Source organism: Homarus americanus, unplaced genomic scaffold (genome assembly GCF_018991925.1).
Source record: "Homarus americanus isolate GMGI-L3 unplaced genomic scaffold, GMGI_Hamer_2.0 scaffold30231, whole genome shotgun sequence".
Lineage (NCBI taxonomy): Eukaryota > Metazoa > Arthropoda > Malacostraca > Decapoda > Nephropidae > Homarus > Homarus americanus.
This window is the reverse complement of record NW_024756966.1, coordinates 25,540-44,085: the sequence shown is the minus strand read 5'-3', so window position 1 is coordinate 44,085 and position 18,546 is coordinate 25,540. Positions and strand designations below refer to the sequence as shown.

The 18,546-nt window shown below is 42.3% G+C and overlaps 1 protein-coding gene across 1 annotated transcript; it reads right to left on the bottom strand.

Moving 5' to 3' along the window:
- Window positions 1-406: 406 nt before the first annotated feature.
- LOC121857339 lies at window positions 407-13,542 on the bottom strand. Its single transcript, XM_042353348.1, has 4 exons — window positions 11,198-13,542; window positions 10,015-10,184; window positions 2,395-2,491; window positions 407-1,809 (listed from the first exon to the last, which is right to left on the bottom strand). Exons 1-4 carry the CDS (start codon window positions 13,199-13,201, stop codon window positions 1,726-1,728), a joined length of 2,355 nt encoding a protein of 784 aa, XP_042209282.1. The 5' UTR covers window positions 13,202-13,542; the 3' UTR covers window positions 407-1,725.
- Between the last annotated feature and the right edge of the window lie 5,004 nt (window positions 13,543-18,546).

The window sequence follows — 18,546 nt, the reverse complement described above, 5'->3', positions numbered from 1 at the left end:
AGCTATAATTTGTGAGAAGGCTAAACAATTGTTTGAGGACCGTAAAGCCAAGACTCCCAGTGGAAGTGATAGTGATGTGCCAGTGTTTAGGGGTACCTGCATGCTGAATAACACTAAGGTAAGATAAAGTACCGTATTTTTTACATTTTCCACAGAATTTTTTCAGTGTTAAGCGGTTGTATTTGGGGGCCTGGAACGGATTAATCCTATAATGAACGAGGTTCTGGAACCAATTACGTTCGTTATAGCATACCCCACTGTACAGTACTGTATATAAAAATCTTTACTCTACAATCTTGTCTTATATTAATTCAGATTGTCACTAAACTGCTCTCTCTCTTTCTTTAGCAGTGTATAGTGTACTGTACTGTATACAATTTTTGGATAGTCTTTTGTAAGATTCATCAATGGTATAAAATTTTATACCTGTATACTGTATTGTGAAAGTTACTTCACATACATTTCATTCGACCACTTTTCAAGAAGTACACTGTACAAATATCAAACAAAAGGCAAGTCTGAAAGCCCAGACACATTATGCAAGGCTAAGTAATACTACGTGGAACTGACTTTATACAAGTGTTACTTTGATACATACAATATACTGTATCCGTAGCTTAATACTGTACAAAGACAAAAAAGATACCAATATTCAAAAAGAGATAAAACTATTGACTGTAGTAACCATGATGAAAAAGAGTGAATGGAGTACACCTTTTTACTTAAAGCACAAATTCCATTATCAAACCCTTATGAAAAAAAAATTAATGCCACAATGTACAGTACAGTACTGTACAGTATCTGCCTAGTTTATGTTAACAGCCACACATACACTGACAGCTTTACACTGTTGTGTGCTGATTATTATTATTCACTGTTAAAAAATACAGAATACTGAAAAAGGATAGTTTTTTTTTAAATAATGAAACTACAATAATAGGAAACACAACAACATGAAGACTGGATGCACTGATTGAAATGATATTTGTACTGTACAGTATTAATGTTGCTAATGTACCTAAGTTACTGAAGAGCAGATTGTAGTAGTATAGTATAGGCCTACAGCAGTATGATAAAAAAATGTTTCATAATTCACATTTCATACATAAACACAATCTAATAAAGATAGCAAAATCTTTTCAATATTTTATGCATTATCATCAAAAAAAATTTGGTTAAAACTTTATTGGTCTTGAGGGTGATCCAGTACAGTACTGCACTGTTCAGCCTTATTCGCTGAAGCCCCTCACAACATTCAATAATTAATAAAACATAAAATATCTATTAAAAGTCCAATAATAATTTGAGCCCTTCACTCCATGTGATAATGACTACCTGTTTTGTGTAAATGAAAATGAAGAGACCAGAGGCAAAGAATACTTCTACGTAAGCTCCACTTTGGTAAACCTTGAGCACACACTAATGCTTGGATGCACGGGGGAAAAAAATCATATTACAGTTGGTGAGGCACTTACTAAACCATCCACACACTATCAATTGTAACACCAATATCTTCACTGTCTTTAGTCATACAGTTAGCATTTTGACTTTACAACAATACAGTATATCACATAGCACAGGCCAGAGTATTGTTTTAATTTTTAAATTGGGTATATTAAAGTTTTGGTATAACTCCTCGAATACTGTACAACCCTGAAAAGAATCTTGTCTGTTATCTCAATGTCGTATTTTGTTAACTGTTGTGTATGGTCAAGGAGACGATTTCTAGAGTTCTTGGTGTTCATAATCAAGGTTCATCATATCATCATCATCTGTTTCTTCTGTAGTACAGTTTCCTGGGAATACCTCCTGTGGGAATATGACATAGTGGTAGACTTTAATAACAAGAACTGACAATGATAATGAGCAAGTATAATGTGTGTCACTCTGCCCACTTCATTTCATAAGACCTCAGAACACAGTATATATCATAAAAATATTTGTTTCGAAGCAAGGTAAAGGAAAAGGATCCCATATGGTCAATATGTACAGAAATTATTTCTTCCTCAGTAATTCAGCAGTTTTCTCAAGACCTTTAATACTGTACTTGCAAGTCAGAAAAGCAGCTGTACATAATACCTGTACTTCTATCCACATAAATATTCTGTACTAGGAGTGTCACACAGTATCTATTGTCCTCATAAAAAAAATTATATTGAATTGCATCATTAACAAAAGGTGGTCCTTCTTACACATAACAAAAATTTTTATCTTCTAGGTGAAAACATTATACTGAACTAAAGAGTACTGTACTTATAAAAAGTAATAATTTATAGCTTAAGTATAGAGAACTATACCTGTATACCATACACAATGCCATCCATGTGCATCGTACTGATGGATATTATACTGTACTCGGGAAATATGATGAATTAAATATTTTCATAGTCTTACCTTACACTGGTCAGTGGTACCAGAAATGGCCTGCACAGTTTTCACTAACAGTGAAGAGTCAGACTCCTCAAGGACTGGACCTGAGGCCAGCACCAAACTGAAATGTGGAATGACACATACATTTGAGAAGATAATGCCTCACCTAGAATCAAGGTGTTAATTCACCACTAAACTGCTGCTGTTAAAAAGAAAGAAGAATCACAAAAATCTAACATAATATAACAATGCATTCAAAATAGATTTGTATCATAAAACAAAAGTTCATTCCACATGTATTTCTTCATACTTACCCATAACTTATATTTTATTAAACTAGGAAAATGTAAAGTGGAAGGTTTTCATTTTTATGTAAACTTCAGTAGAGTATCACCCGTTTTTTCAGTCCATTCATCAACCTCATGTAAAAGAAACCACTCATAACTGATTTATAAATTTATAACAATTCCCATCTTTACATTTGTTGTTCGCCCCCCACACACACACACATAGTGCTGACCACACGTGCCATCACTAGTGCTGACCCCACACACCCATCACTAGTGTTGACCCCCATACACACACCTCACTAGTGCTGACCCCCACACACTCCATCATTAGTGCTGACCCCCACACACTCCCTCACCTGTGCTGACCCCCACACACGCCATCACTAGTGCTGACCCCACACACACCCTCACTAGTGTTGATCCCCACACACACCCTCACCAGTGCTGACCCCACACACCCATCACTAGTGCTGACCCCCACACACTCCATCACTAGTGCTGACCCCCATACACTCCATCACAGTGCTGACACACCCCCTCACCAGTGCTGATCCCCACACACACCCCACCAGTGCTGACCCCCCACACACTCCATCACTAGTGCTGACCCCCACACACCCATCACCAGTGCTGACCCACACTCCATCACTAGTGCTGACCCCCACACACTCCATCACTAGTGCTGACCCCACACACCCTCACTAGTGCTGACCCCACACACCCTCACACCCCACACTCCATCACTAGTGCTGACCCCACACACCACACACTCCATCACTAGTGCTGACCCCATACACTCCATCACTAGTGCTGACCCACACTCCATCACTAGTGCTGATCCCCACACACACCCTCACTAGTGCTGACCTCACACTCCATCACTAGTGCTGACCCCACACACACCATCACAGTGCTGACCCCACACACACCCTCACTAGACCCCACACACCCATCATTAGTGCTGACCCCACACACTCCCTCAGCTGACACACACGCCATGTTGACCCCCACACACACCCCTCACTAGTGCTGACCCCCACACACACCTCACAAGTGCTGAACCCCATACACTCCATCACTAGTGCTGACCCCCACACACTCCATCATTAGTGCTGACCCCCACACACTCCCTCACTTGTGCTGATCACACACCCCACACTCACACACCCTCACTAGTGCTGACCCCACACACCCATCACCAGTGCTGACACACTCCATCACTAGTGCTGATCCCCACACACTCCATCACCAGTGCTGACCACACACCCCTCACTAGTGCTGACCCCACACCCCATCACCAGTGCTGATCCCCACACACACCATCACTGGTGCTGACTCCCCACAATCCATCACTAGTGCTGACCCCCACACACACACCCTCACTAGTGCTGACCCCCACACACACCATCACTGGTTGACCCCCACACACTCCATCACTAGTGCTGACCCACACACTCCATCACTAGTGCTGACCCCACACACCCATCACACTAGTGCTGACCCCACACACCCATCACTAGTGCTGACCCCACACACTCCTCATTAGTTGATCACCCCCTCACAGTGCTGACCCCCACACACTCCATCACCAGTGCTGACCCACACACTCCATCACTAGTGCTGATCCCACACACCCATCACTAGTGTTGACCCCACACACTCCATCACTAGTGCTGACCCCACACACCCATCACTAGTGCTGATCCCCACACACACCATCACTGGTGTTGACCCCACACAATCCATCACTAGTGCTGACCCCACACACACCCTCACTAGTGCTGACCCCACACACACCATCACTGGTGTTGACCCCACACAATCCATCACTACAGACCCTCACCAGTGCTGACCCCACACACTCCATCACTAGTGCTGACCCCCACACACCCATCACTAGTGCTGATCCCACACACACCATCACTGGTGTTGACCCCCACACACTCCATCACTAGTGCTGACCCCCACACACCCATCACAGTGCTGACCTGACACCCCACCACCCCCATCACTAGTGCTGACCCCACACACCCTCATTAGTGCTGATCCCACACACACCCTCACTAGTGCTGACCCCCACACACTCCATCACTAGTGCTGACCCCCACACACCCATCACTAGTGCTGATCCCCACACACTCCATCACCAGTGCTGACCCCACACACTCCATCACTAGTGCTGACCCCCACACACACTAGTGCTGATCCCCACACACACCATCACTGGTGCTGACCCCACACAATCCATCACTAGTGCTGACCCCCACACACCCCTCACTAGTGCTGACCCCACACACACCATCACTGGTGTTGACCCACACAATCCATCACTAGTGCTGACCTCCACAGACCTCACTAGTGCTGACCCCCACACACCCATCACTAGTGCTGACCCCCACACACTCCCTCACTAGTGTTGACCCCACACACTCCATCACTAGTGGAACAAGCTTAGCAACTTTGTAGTAAGTGCTGGAACTCTGGAAAGTTTCAAAAGGAGGCTAGATAGATTCATGATGATAGAGTGGTAGTAACTCTCGAGAGCTGCCATGCACAGGCCAACCGGCCTATTGCAGACTCCTTATTTCTTATGTTCTTATGTCATGTCTTAGTGCTGACCCCCCCACACACCCCCTCACACCCCCACACACCCCTCACTAGTGCAGACCCCACACACCCATCACTAGTGCTGACCCCCACACACCCTCACCAGTGCTGACCCCCACACACCCTCACTAGCTGACCCCACACACCCTCACTAGTGCTGACCCCCACACACTCCCTCACCAGTGCTGACCCCACACACCCTTCACTGGTGCTGACCCCACACACTCTCTTACTAGTTTTGACCCCACACACTCCTTCATTGGTGCTGACCCCCCACACACCCTTACTAGTGCTGACCCCCACACTCTCTTTCTAGTGTTGACCCCCACACACACCTTAACTGGTGCTAACCCCCACACTCTTACTAGTGTTGATCCCCACACACTTTTTTGTTGCCCCGCGCCACTTATCACAGTTTTCATTATTAATTAAAAAAAAGTCTGTCTCCTTGTTAGTGTTTCGGTAACTGACACTTTAATAATAAAATATTCATAAAGAAATACATGACACACGGAGACATCTTCCACAGACAAGGAAAAGGTCACCGTCACCTCAATCACCATATTGACTTGACCTGACTACAACCTTTTTTCGCCTGGGGTTGTTTTTGTCAGTTTCAAACGTTGTGTATTCTTGCTGAATCTTGTGTATACACTGATATGCATATGGACTTACTAGATGTTTTCCGTTTCATGATGAACAAATTTGTAAACAATTCATCACCGTAATTTGCACAATAATTTTACGTGTTGGGCTTGATAAATCTGTACAAACAATCTATCAAGAAGTCCAGATTACTATTTCCCTCGTTGCTAGGGATTTAAATTTGCTAGTAAAATAGTCCATTGTATTTAGGTTGAGAAAAATCTGGTCAATGGTTAGTTATTTTTCTCGGACCTGGAGATGTGATGTATACAAATTTGAAATAGGTTTGTACTTTATAACCTTCTAGCTTGGATCGTCTTAGTTTGGTGACGTATTGCGACGGGCTAGTAAAATGATAAAGGGCTTGTCAAGTGAGATGCTTACTCGTCTTATTGGTTAGAAATTAAAAAAAATCATCATTATTCTTGTTTCTACTGTAGATTGCTTACTAAATGCAAGTCTCACAATTGATTTCCTTTTTTGCACCTTCAAATGTCTTCATAGTGTGTTTTACGTCGAGTTAAACTTAGGACAGTACACCAAACAATTCCTTTCCCCGCTGAAATACGAAGAATAGATAACCTTTGGGTGATAATCTTGAATTTTGACCGGGGTGTGCGTGAGGTCGTCTCGGTTAATACTTATAAATCTGCGTCAGCTGCACACACCTGCAGGTGGTGTTTGGTCACACTAGACTGCGTCTCTCAGGTGCCTAGCCACCCACACTAAAAGCCAACGTCCTCACCACCCCATCTACTTTTTTCCTTACTTCTCCTGTCTCCCCACCCCTTCCTTTCCTCCTCTCTCTTTCTCTCGCATATACCGTCCCTTCCCCTCCTCTATTTATCTATCATCCCTTCGTATATACACACACACATACATAAGAACAGAAGAATGGAGGAAACTGCAGCGGGCCTATTGGCTCATACTGGGCAGTCCCATTTATACCCAACCCCCATCACTCATATATCCATCCAACCTATGTTTGAAGCTATTCAGCGTATTCGAGTTAATGATGATATTTGGTAACTTGTTCCATTCATCCACTTCTCTGTTTCCAAACCAGTGTTTACCAATTTCACGCCTAAATCTAAATTTGTCTAATTTAAAACCATTGTTACGAGTTCACTCCTGGTTGGATAGTTTGAGTACCTTTGTAATGTCCCCTTTGTTTAGCCCTGACTTCCACTTATACACCTCTATCAGGTCGCCCCTCGCTCTACGTCTCTCGAGGGAGTGCAAATTAAGATGCTTTAACCTGTCTCTATACTCAAGGTTCCTAATGCCCGGGATTAGTCTTGTCATTCTCCTCTGAATTCTTTCCAATGATTCTATATCCATTCTGTAATACGGTGACCAGAACTGAACTGCGTAATCCAGGTGTGGTCTCACAAGAGCAAGATACAGTTTTAGGATGACCTCGCTAGTCGTGTAACTAACACTCCTTTGTATGAACCCAAGTACTTTATTAGCCTTGTTACGAGCAAAAACACATCGTTTACTTGGCTTAAGGTTCCTACTTATCATTACTCCTAAATCTCTCTCGCAGTCGGATTTCTCTATGGCATCATTGTTCATCTGGTATCTGGTTTCCCTGTTTACATCTCCTATACTGAGTACTTTACATTTGTCCACGTTGAATTTCATCTACCATTTTTCAGATCATTCGAAAAATTTGTTTAGATCTTCCTGTAGTTTTGCTGAGTCCTCGTCAGATTTAATAACACGTCCTAGTTTAGTGTCATCAGCAAATTTGCTGTCTATGCCGATATCTATGTCGTTTATGTATATAATAAATAATAATGATCCAAGTACTGAGCCTTGGGGAACTCCACTTGTGACGTTGCTTCAATGGGACTTAGTGCCGTTAATGCTCACTCACTGTTTCCTGTCCTGTAACCACGCCCTAATCCATTTAAGGATGTTACCTTTGATGCCATGAGCTTCTACCTTTCTAATTAGTCTTTCGTGGGGGACTCTGTCGAAGGCTTTGCTAAAGTCGAAATATACCACATCATAATTGTGCCCCTCGTCCACCGATTCGAAAACTGATGAAAAGAATGTTAATAGATTAGTTAGACAAGAACGTCTGCTTGTGAAGCCATGCTGGGAATCATTGATCAATCGGTGCTTCTCCAGGTGATTTCGAATAGAGTTTGAAATGATTGCTTCCAGTAATTTGCCTACTATTGGTGTTAGACTGATTGGGCGGTAGTTAGAGGATAGTGATATATGCCCCTTCTTGAAAATTGGTATTACATTCGCTATCCTCCAGGATTCTGGTACTACACCTGTTTTTAAGGACATGTTAAACAACTTTGCTAAGGGCATACTAAGCTCTTCCTTACATTCCTTTAATACTCTGGCAAATATCTCATCGGGACCAGGTGACTTATTAGGCTTTAGTTTGTCTATTTGCTTACTAACATCGTTACTAGTCACTACTATCTCGCTTAATTTGTTTTCTTCACTATCTCTGAATAGAGTCGGTGCCTCGGGTATCATGTTTAAATTTTCGATGGTGAAAACTGTTGAAAAATATTTATTCAAATTATTGCTCATTTCTCCGTCGTTATTAGTGAGCTCGCCGGTATCTGACCGTATTGGTCCAATCTTTTCTCGTGTTTTAGCTTGATACATTTGGTAGAATCCTTTGGGGTTTGTCTTTGCCTCCCTTGCTATCCTTACCTCATTATTCCTCTTGGCTTTCCTTATCTCGGTTTTAACCCTACTCGCCAATATCTTATAATAATCCTAGAGGTAAATTTCGCCACGCGTTATCCTTCTACCTATAGCCTTCCTTTGGCCAATGATGTTCTTTAAATAATTATTTATCCATTTAGGGTCATTGTTGTCTGATCTGAGTTTTTTGTATGGTATGTTCTGCCTTTGTGCATTAAGTAACTCATTATTTAAATTGTCGTGGAACTCGGCAGTCTCAGATGTCGTTATCAGGTTGGAGTCATCTGTCAGGTTCACGGCCAAGCGCGACACCCCCTCTCTCAGCTGTCTCTTTAAACTGTCAAAGTTTGTCCTTCTGAAATCTGGTACTTTAGTGGAATTTTCCTTACGTCTGCCCTGAAAATCTAACTGGAATCGAATTTCTTTGTGATCGCTGTTGGCAAGTTCGTTCCCTACCTCGACATTGCTAATGAGGTTTTCTCTGTTCGACAGAACTAAATCGAGTATATTATTACCCCGTGTGGGTTCGGTTATATGTTGACTTAGGAAACAGTCCTGGATCGTCTCGAGAAAATCCTCTGATTCTGAGTTACCCGTAAGGTCAGTCCAATCTATTTGGCCAAGGTTAAAGTCGCCTACAATACAGACTTTGTTGTGTATGGAAGCCCTGGGCATTTCATCCCAGATAAGTCGCTCATTGACTCTACCAAGATTGGGAGGTCTATATATTACTCCTGTGATTAATTTTTCCCTACCGTCGCTTAATTCTATCCAAATTGTTTCTGTATTCCGCTCAGTTTTTATTTCCTTATTTATTTCACACTTCAGATTATCCCTAACATAGATTGCTACTCCGCCTCCTTTCCTGGTTTGCCTATCGGTATGGAACAATTTGTAGCCCGCAATTTGGTATTCGACCGGCAACTCGCGTGAGCTAGGTTGATCCATGTTTCAGTGATTGCTATTATATCGATTTTTTCGGTACATACCAAGGCCCTAATATCATCCATTTTGTTTCTCATACTTCTACTGTTCGCGTAGTAGACATTTAAGTTAGTCGTGTTCTGAGTCCTCCCTTTACCGCGTTTAGTTTTAAACTCCCTGTTTAATTTAGTTTTGTCATCATTCCTAACACTATTTCCCTGTAATCTTTTACTTTGTTTACCCGCTCCCACTGCAGTTTCCCCGACCCCCGTGCCCATATAACTACAGAAATTCCTACGTTCATTTCCCCATACCAACTGGTGTAAGAAAGCATCTAGCTGCAAGGCTCACTTAGGATACAGTAAACAATATGACAGCCAAAATAATAATAATATGTCAAACCACAACGGGACACGGCTACGACTAGAATCATTAGATGCTTTCTTTCACCCTCACCTAAGTCGATACAGACAGTTTGAAAAGTGTACTGACTGACCTGGCTATGCGGGTGACGGCGGCCTTGAGGGAATCCTGGGGAAGACCTGAGTTGACCTGACACAGCAACTGTGGCAGACACTCTGGCGAGGCCCCACTGGTCTTTGTCATCACCCCGCTCACCGGCTTACTCACCTCCTCTTCCAGTGACCTCATTACCAATGTCTCTACCTGTGTCACATCAGGGGGGAAGGGAGGAGGATTTAGTATGGTAATTGACAAACATTTATACGGTTACTTATTTAGTCTAGTACATTTATGGGGCGAGAAACACAATATAGTACTGCATAACAAAATAAACCATAAAGACATACGAAAATATATTACAGTAACATAGGATTTACAATGACAAATAACACCCTAATGCAATACATATGCTATTTAATAGCTTGGTTACATCATGCCTGTTCTTATACATATCAATCCGGCTTCTACATGGGTTATTTTTTGCACCCCCCCACCCCCCGTTCTTCAGGCGTTGTGTAAAGTGAGTGTCCCAAGAATATGGGTTCTCGGTGGTTCGTTTGTTTGTTTTCCTGCTCCTTTCTTAGCAAACAACTAAGCCTAAACCGCCTCCAAAGCTTCATCATAAATGTTCCTCTGATTTTATAATGACATGGCTTCCGTGCGTCACTCTGACATTGCCCCTCCCCTCCACTTTTGTTCTCAGGACAAGATTCACCGATGAATGAAGCTCTCCAGTCATGACATCTCAGCTCCTACGTGTTTCATGACCTTCGTCGAGACTATTCCTGTCTATACATCATCTATTAACAAACTACCGGAGAAATGAATAATTAGCTTTTTATTTTAATCTTTACACATCACTCAAGGAAAAAGTTCGTTTGTTTTACTCAATGTAGGTAGAAAAAAGGATGTTAAGTGTCTTAAATTATGAACCCCGTTATACAGTGAGGAGTACACCCGCGGGCGCTGTGTGGTGCCACCCTGAAATGTCTCGTGCATCTTTGGAAGTCACTTTGGGAATGTAGGTCGAGAACTAAAGGGAGCTGTTGGAAAATATTATTTTCATTATACCACTTTTCTATTGAGTTATGTAACTGATGTTATTATCATCTTTATTTGAATGTGTTGTTAGTAATTAAGCATGAGTGAGTAGTTAACACAACATAGGTTCACAGCTAGGATCTTATGACTACCATATTATGATGCAAATTGCTAACCTCTGGTGTAGACAGACTACGGAGGTGCGTGAGCCCTGCTTTGGCCCACGCCTGCAGACCTTTCAGGTAGTCCCGTAGTGGCACTAAGATAGTAGTGGGATTAAAGGGTAGACTCCAGCCTTTGGCTAGGAGTCCGACTATTGGGGCGAGGCGCTCAGGGAAATTGTGAAGGGTAACACCAGGCAGACCATAGGCACCGAGAAAGGCCTCTATTCGGGGAATTGCTTCGTCGTACAACCTGTCCTGGGTACCTTGATTAGCTAGGAGTACCAAAAGCTGCGCCATATGTGGGGTGATGCTTCTGATAAAAGTCTCACGGTAATTTTCGTTCTCAAAACTTTCCATGAAATCACTCCAGCTGGCGTAAGCCAAAGCTTGTTTCATAGCAGCCACCATGTCGTTTGTGTTTAGGCCCATGTTCATGGTATCCCCACTCATCACCGATGACAAGAGGAACGGTATCAGTTGGCTAATGTCTCCCAGGCTGGCCATTTTGTTGTTCAGCATTGCCTTGCCAAATTGGATGGCATCTTTAATCTTGCGGTTACATTTCTTATCCGTTTGCATTGACAGAAGTATTGGTTCAAGTACATCAATGAGATTCTTCTGTCTCCTGCTTTTCTTAGATGTGGTGTTCGGCTTCGGGGTAGCTTTACTTTCTACTTTTGGGGGCTGAGATTTACTTGTTTCTTTAACAGGCTTTCGCTTTTCACTGGCTGGTATTTCTACGATTTGTTGTGCTTTGTTATTCGGTTGAGTTGATTTCTTCTTAGAATCAGGTTTAAGGAAACGCGCTGCGGTGTCTAAAATGGAGGCGACATTTATATCGTTTTTCTCTGCCAATTGACCTGCTACAGTTACCAGAGTACCTAAATCAAAACCACTGTTCCTAGGGTTTTCCTTCTTTTTGTTATTCATGGTGTTCTTTTTGGAAGGTTTTCCACTATCCATGAACATTGATGCCAGATTGATCATAACATCGAGGTCCATCTTGTTCTCTCCTCCACTCGCCAGCAGGGCGCCCAGTCCTCCCAAAAGACCACCCATCTGCTGTTGCTTTTGTTGTCCTCCTCCACCCCCTAATAGATTAGCAATGATGGGAGATAATCCCCCTCCGGCCTGAGAGCCGAACATGGCCAGGAGAGGAGCGGCTTGGGCCAGCAGGTCCCCACTCAGAAGCGGTGACAACACATCCAGCACAGCGTCAGCGTCTAAATCTACTTCGTACTCACGCAGCAGTGACGCCACAAGTGGTCTGAACAACCGCAAGGTTCTGTTTCCTTTTCCAGTCTTTTGTTTTTCTTCATTCTTGGGGCGGGTGTTGGTGGTCGTCTTGTGATCAGATTCTGTCACTTGTAACGATTTGGTATTTGATGTTGAGTTTAAAAATGAATTCATGAAAGTTGATAAATCTAGATTGCTGATGGCGTTAATTATGAGGTCCTTGGCGTTGTTATCCCCTTTACCCATGAGGGAGCTCACAAAGGCCCGGATGTCAATGCCATACTTAGCAGCTGAGGGTTGTACCAGGTCAACCAGCTGGCCGAGAGGTATCCCGGCCAGACTATTGCCCAGCTCGTCCTTTTGGAAGATTTGCTCCCACATAAGGGGTACCGTTGCCATATCTATTCCAGAGAAGAAATCTCGATAGTCATCAAAAGCCTCCAACAGCTCAGGGGAGACTCGCTCTTGTAGCTCCTTCCAGAATTGACCAAGGAGCGCACTTCGATCCTTCTGTTGCACCCCCAGCATGACTCCCTCCACCAGGAGCCTACCCAGCTCTCGCCCAGTGTCGGTATGCAGTAGATTCATCAATCCGCTCATACTGTACACCGTCGATGTTGAGTTGCCTACCACATCCAAGATCTTCTTCCTGATCTCCTGTAAGCGTGCACTGTCTCTATTGATGGGCGTGGAAGAGTGGGTAACTTCACCACCCGCCGCCCACACCGCCATCGACGCCACCACTACTACCCACACCTGATAACTTTTCCTCCACAACATATTTGTTTAGAACCGTGGATGGCTAGTTGAGTGCTGTATTCTTGGGTTACCACCTCACTCAAGCGTCCCTCACAAGTTATTCAACAGATCACTGGAGTGTTTGGCTTACTCATTTAATTCTCGTATTATATATAAAATAAGGCTTAGAGTTTCCAGAGGTCTGCTATGCGACTATCCCTGATACTTTTTTATCACTTGTCAGAAATACAAAAACACGCATTCACTTGCATCACTGAAATTTCATATATATTCGTTGCCTTGTTTCCAAATTAGTGCAAACTACACTTCTTCCCTAGTTCTTTCGGTGATGGTATCCTGCGCCTGACTGACGTGGCTCGTGGACTCGTGGAGCACATCCAGCCAGCTGATTCACCCCCCATCCCCTCGTTCACCCTCCTTGTCCCGTTACCTTCTTCCACCTTACCCAGACACCACTGTAGTCTCAGTTTCCGGAGGGTGAACATATTACTATTATTGTTTTTGTTTTTACTTCTGTGGTCGAATTTATTGTAACCCACATATACAGAGAAACTTTTCTAAAGTGTATAACTATAAGTTATTGTTTGTAACTAATATAATATCGATTAAGGTTGACCTAAGAAAATACATATATATCGAAGAACTAGGAAGCAGAACGTAAGATTGTGACAAATTTTGAAGTTCTGAACTTAAGTCGTTGACCCTCTGCCGGGGCTCTACTACGTGAAGCTGTATCCCACTCATCAGGGATATTTGAAATGACCAACTAAACTAAAAACAAATAGATGAGTATTGCTACAAACATCTTACCCATTTCTTGCAATAGAAAAACGTAAATAGCTTCTATGTTCTGTAATCTATCTCTTAACATATATAGATTATATTAACATTAAACAGTCGCGGTGCTCACTGAGTGGCCAAAGAATGATCACACATCCTTGGCATTGAAATCGCCCGTTATAACAGGTAAGAGGACCTGAGAATATGAACCTGCGGGTCCGGAGAGACGGCTGCTTTGCTCATTACCTAGGTAACGCTTATTAATCTACCTCAAGTATTACCTCAACACCACAGCACTCAGGAAGTAACTACAAGACATATGTCATTTACAACAAGAAAATGACTCGCACTAGAACGTGTTCCTGCAAGTGATATTTTACAGGAAATAATGAACACTAGAATTATATTGGTTGGTTTCCTTTTATACATGACCACCTGCCCCTTTATGTGCTAGGGAGATTAATTAGTTTGTTGGAGGAGATTATGTATGTTGGAGATTACCCGTGTAAGTAAATTTTGTATCTTTAACTGTGGCTAAGTAAAAGTAGAGTCTGTATAAGTATGACGCCATTTTTCACACCTGAGACACCCTTGGTCAGCTGAGACTTATCTAAGACTCCTGTACCCTTGATCACCTGAGACTCCTGTACGCTTGATCACCTGAGACTCCTGTATCCTTGGTCACCTGAGACTCATGTATCCTTGATCACCTGAGACTCCTGTATCCTTGATCACCTGAGACTCCTGTACCCTTGGTCACCTAAGACTCCTGTACCCTTGCCACGGTTCCAGAGGCAGCCAGAACTGTGAATACAGTCCAGAAGTGTGATTCATGGATGATAGAGAGTGGTAGTAACTCTCGACAGGAGCTGCCATGCACAGGCCAACCGGCCCATTGCAGACTCCTTATTTTCTTATGATATATAATATCACACGCGAAAAGGGAAACAACGGAGCATCTTAGCTTTCGTCTTTATTCAAGACATCTTCAGAGGCAACTGGATTACATGGACAGAGAGAGGTTTAAATATACAGGGTGACCTTATTAAACATGAGGTCAGGTCATAATGATGTCATCCACTAATCCCCACACCAACACACACGTAGAGGAGCTTAAGAGAAGGGGGCGACGTGACTAGTCAGGTCAGGTAAAAAATAAGGGACCCACTAAATAACTATCCTACATCTAGATCAAAGGTTTTCAAGGCATTTTTAACCTTGGGCCACTGACAAATAAATTTATGTAACATATTATCAGTTTTGAACTGACCATCACTAATGTTTATTGATTTTAATTCCTTAATCAAACTAGCTTCAACCAGAAGTCTTTCTGTGACACAAGATGATTTGAATACTTCTAAGCTTTTTTCCCAAGCAATGGGATGATTATTATTCCTAACATGAACGAACAGGGCACTGCTTTCAGATGCTGTTCTGATATTGTACTTATGTTGTTTGATTCTGAGCTGCAGTGTTTTTCCTGTCTGTCCTACATAATTACAATTACATTTGCTAGATGGAATACAATAAACACTTGGGCTATTTCTTATTAACATATTGGTAATGGTTGAGTCATACTTGAAAACAACATTAATATTTAGTAGCTACTGATGTTTGAGACTATGTATCATTATCTTGTACACATAGAAAGGAAAGTCACATATTTATAACGCTTACATTGAATTTTTCTTCAATTGTAAAGTTTTAAGAATATTAATTATTGACAAGAGAACTGAAAGCCTGATCTGCTGGGTGGGCTAGTTAACTGACACGACTCAAAAATAATCGGGACCTCAACTCCCCCTCCCCTCGACGACAAGGCGGTTCCTGCTATGGGGGCTAAAACACCGACAACCCCCACCCCCACCCAGGGCCGGATTTCCCTACTTGTGGGCCCCAGGCCAAACTCATCAGTGGGCCCCCAAATTTATAGAAATGTTTGCATGTTTCAACAATATGTAAGCAAAAAAAATAGTGTAAGTCTATAAGAGATACCAATATCACAAAAAATAGACACAGAAATACACGTAATATAACTCTGAAGTCCATTTAATGCAACATGTAAAATATCATTAGTAAATAATGAGTGCCGCGTACACAATATAAAATATCACTGAGCTGAGGCTGAGAAGATACTGACTGGCTGAGCGAGCTGTCAGCAAACCAACGGTAACCCTGACACGTACTGAACGCGAAATGATGCTGCCCTTTATACGTCAAGGCGCTGAAGGTTTCTTGAACTTTATTCTCTCTCTCTCTCTCTCTCTCTCTCTCTCTCTCTCTCTCTCTCTCTCTCGTATATATGTATGTATAGATAGATATATAAATAGATAGATTGGTAGATCGATGGTGGGACACGGACATTTAAAAAATGTATATATATATATTTTATTATCTTATTTTATCTTATTTTCTTCATTTTACTATAGGGCCTAGTCCGTGGCCCACCTGAGAACCACCCCATGGCCCACCAGTTGAAGACCACTGCTGGCCTATACTTATTGTACAGGGGCCCCATACTCCAGGCCCTATACTTATTGTACAGGGGCCCCATACTCCAGGCCCTATACTTATTGTACAGGGGCCCTTATGGTTGTAAATATATTATATAATGAAATACTCGGAGTACACTTGAAACAAGGTTATACGCTGGCACGCTGCGCGACAAATTAGTTTCAGGGGCCCCCAGATACCGGTGGGCCCTAGGCCAATGGCCTACTTGGCCTATTGGTAAATCCGGCCCCGCCACCCTTCAAACACCGACAATACACTCCATTCAAATACGGACAATATCCTCCCTTCAGACACTGACAATGCCCTACCTTCTTACGCCGACAATTCCCTTGCTTTCAACACCACAATGTCGTTTCAATATTAGACATAATTTGGTAGAGTTATCCACTCATCTTGAATAACTGTTACAGAAAACGAATACATGTGTACATTAAAGAAAACGTAAATATTTCACTCTTAAAGGGATAGCATGCGAAAATTCTCCTCCATAGAGCCGTCTCTAAAAGCCTGTGTGTACTTCTACTGCAGTATAATAAAGCTAAGATTTAATAAGTTAAATAAAGGGACATATTCACAAGCTATGTAATATGATAACATATTTTAGGTTTTGATGGCGTAGCTAAAAATATAATCAGTTTTAAGAGTAAAGTTTAAGTGTATAACAAAGACTTCAAAGTAAATATCAATAAAAACTGAGTTAAAGATGAAATGTCAAATAACTCGCTTTAATATATAAAGAAATAGCCTCAAATTATACAAGTAAATGGAATAATCTAATACTTTAGGAGGTAGACGTAAAAACTGAATGAACCTTGAATATTAGGGTACAGTATATATCTTGTTAGGTTAAGATCGTGGTAGACCAACAGTAAGGAGAAGTAGCATAATACACAGCCTGACCATGAAACAACATTAGCTTAGGTTAAATGTGAAAGGATTTAAGTCCGTATATTGACAATGAACTAAAATGTCTAAGACCACTGCGAGAATGAACTACTAGGATTTATCCAAAGACCGTTAACATACCTTCATAACACTCTTCAAAAATTGAGTTTCCTTCGTTTTGAAATTCTTGAGTTGGGTGAAAAGAAAGACTCAAAAGCTTATTTATGTGTGGCAATAGATTAGTGGGTAAGGGAGGGGAGGTCCGTCTGTCTGTTTCTCTGTCATACCATATATGTATAATAATCTGAATCTCTGTCGGATTGTATGTCTGTCATATCAGTTTTATGCAGAATCTTATCAATATGTCTATCTATTTGTCATATATTATTTTATTTGTCTGTCTATGTCATATCGTTTAGATATGCTATCCTGTGTCGTGTCTGTCTGTCCATATGTTTGTCTACTTATATCTGTCTGTCTGCTTATATGTCTTTCTGTCTATATCTGTATGTGTATATGCCTATAGCTGTATACTGATCTTGAGTAAAGTGGCTGTTTCAATGTTTTATTCTTCAAATACGCCATATATAGTGTGTGCAGTCAGGCTCATCCTTTAGGGGGGGGCGAACAGGGGCGATCGCCCGGGGCCCCGCGCGTGTGGGGGCCCCGCGGGGCCCAGCACTAGACCCAGGGACCTCGGACACATTACCTGTTGACTGGTTAATCTGACCTGACGGCTTACGCCACCATCGCAACCGTGACCTTACCATCCATAGCGACAGTCCCATGGGGGTTGATGGGGGTGGGTTTCTCTGACCGCATAATCTGGGGTCCCGCAGTGGCTGAATTGCCCCGGGCCCTGCACCCTCCTAGGGACGGCCTTGTGTGCAGTCATTCCAAGCATGTGCTAAAAAGTCCGATTTTATAATTAACATTATATATTATTCAGAGAGTAGTTTTGACGGATCAGCGCCATCTACAATTAGTGCGACAGACTCCAAGGTAATGGGGGAGTAATGGTTCCTTCTTGTGAGTTTCATGCTTCATATATCTTGGTTCAAATCCTATAAATATATCTAAATAATTCTTTTCATTGGTAGTTAATTTTAATCACACAAGGTTAAATGTACAAGCGATAAGGAACTGATATAATATCAAGAGTAAGATAACATAAAGCTCGTTGCGTA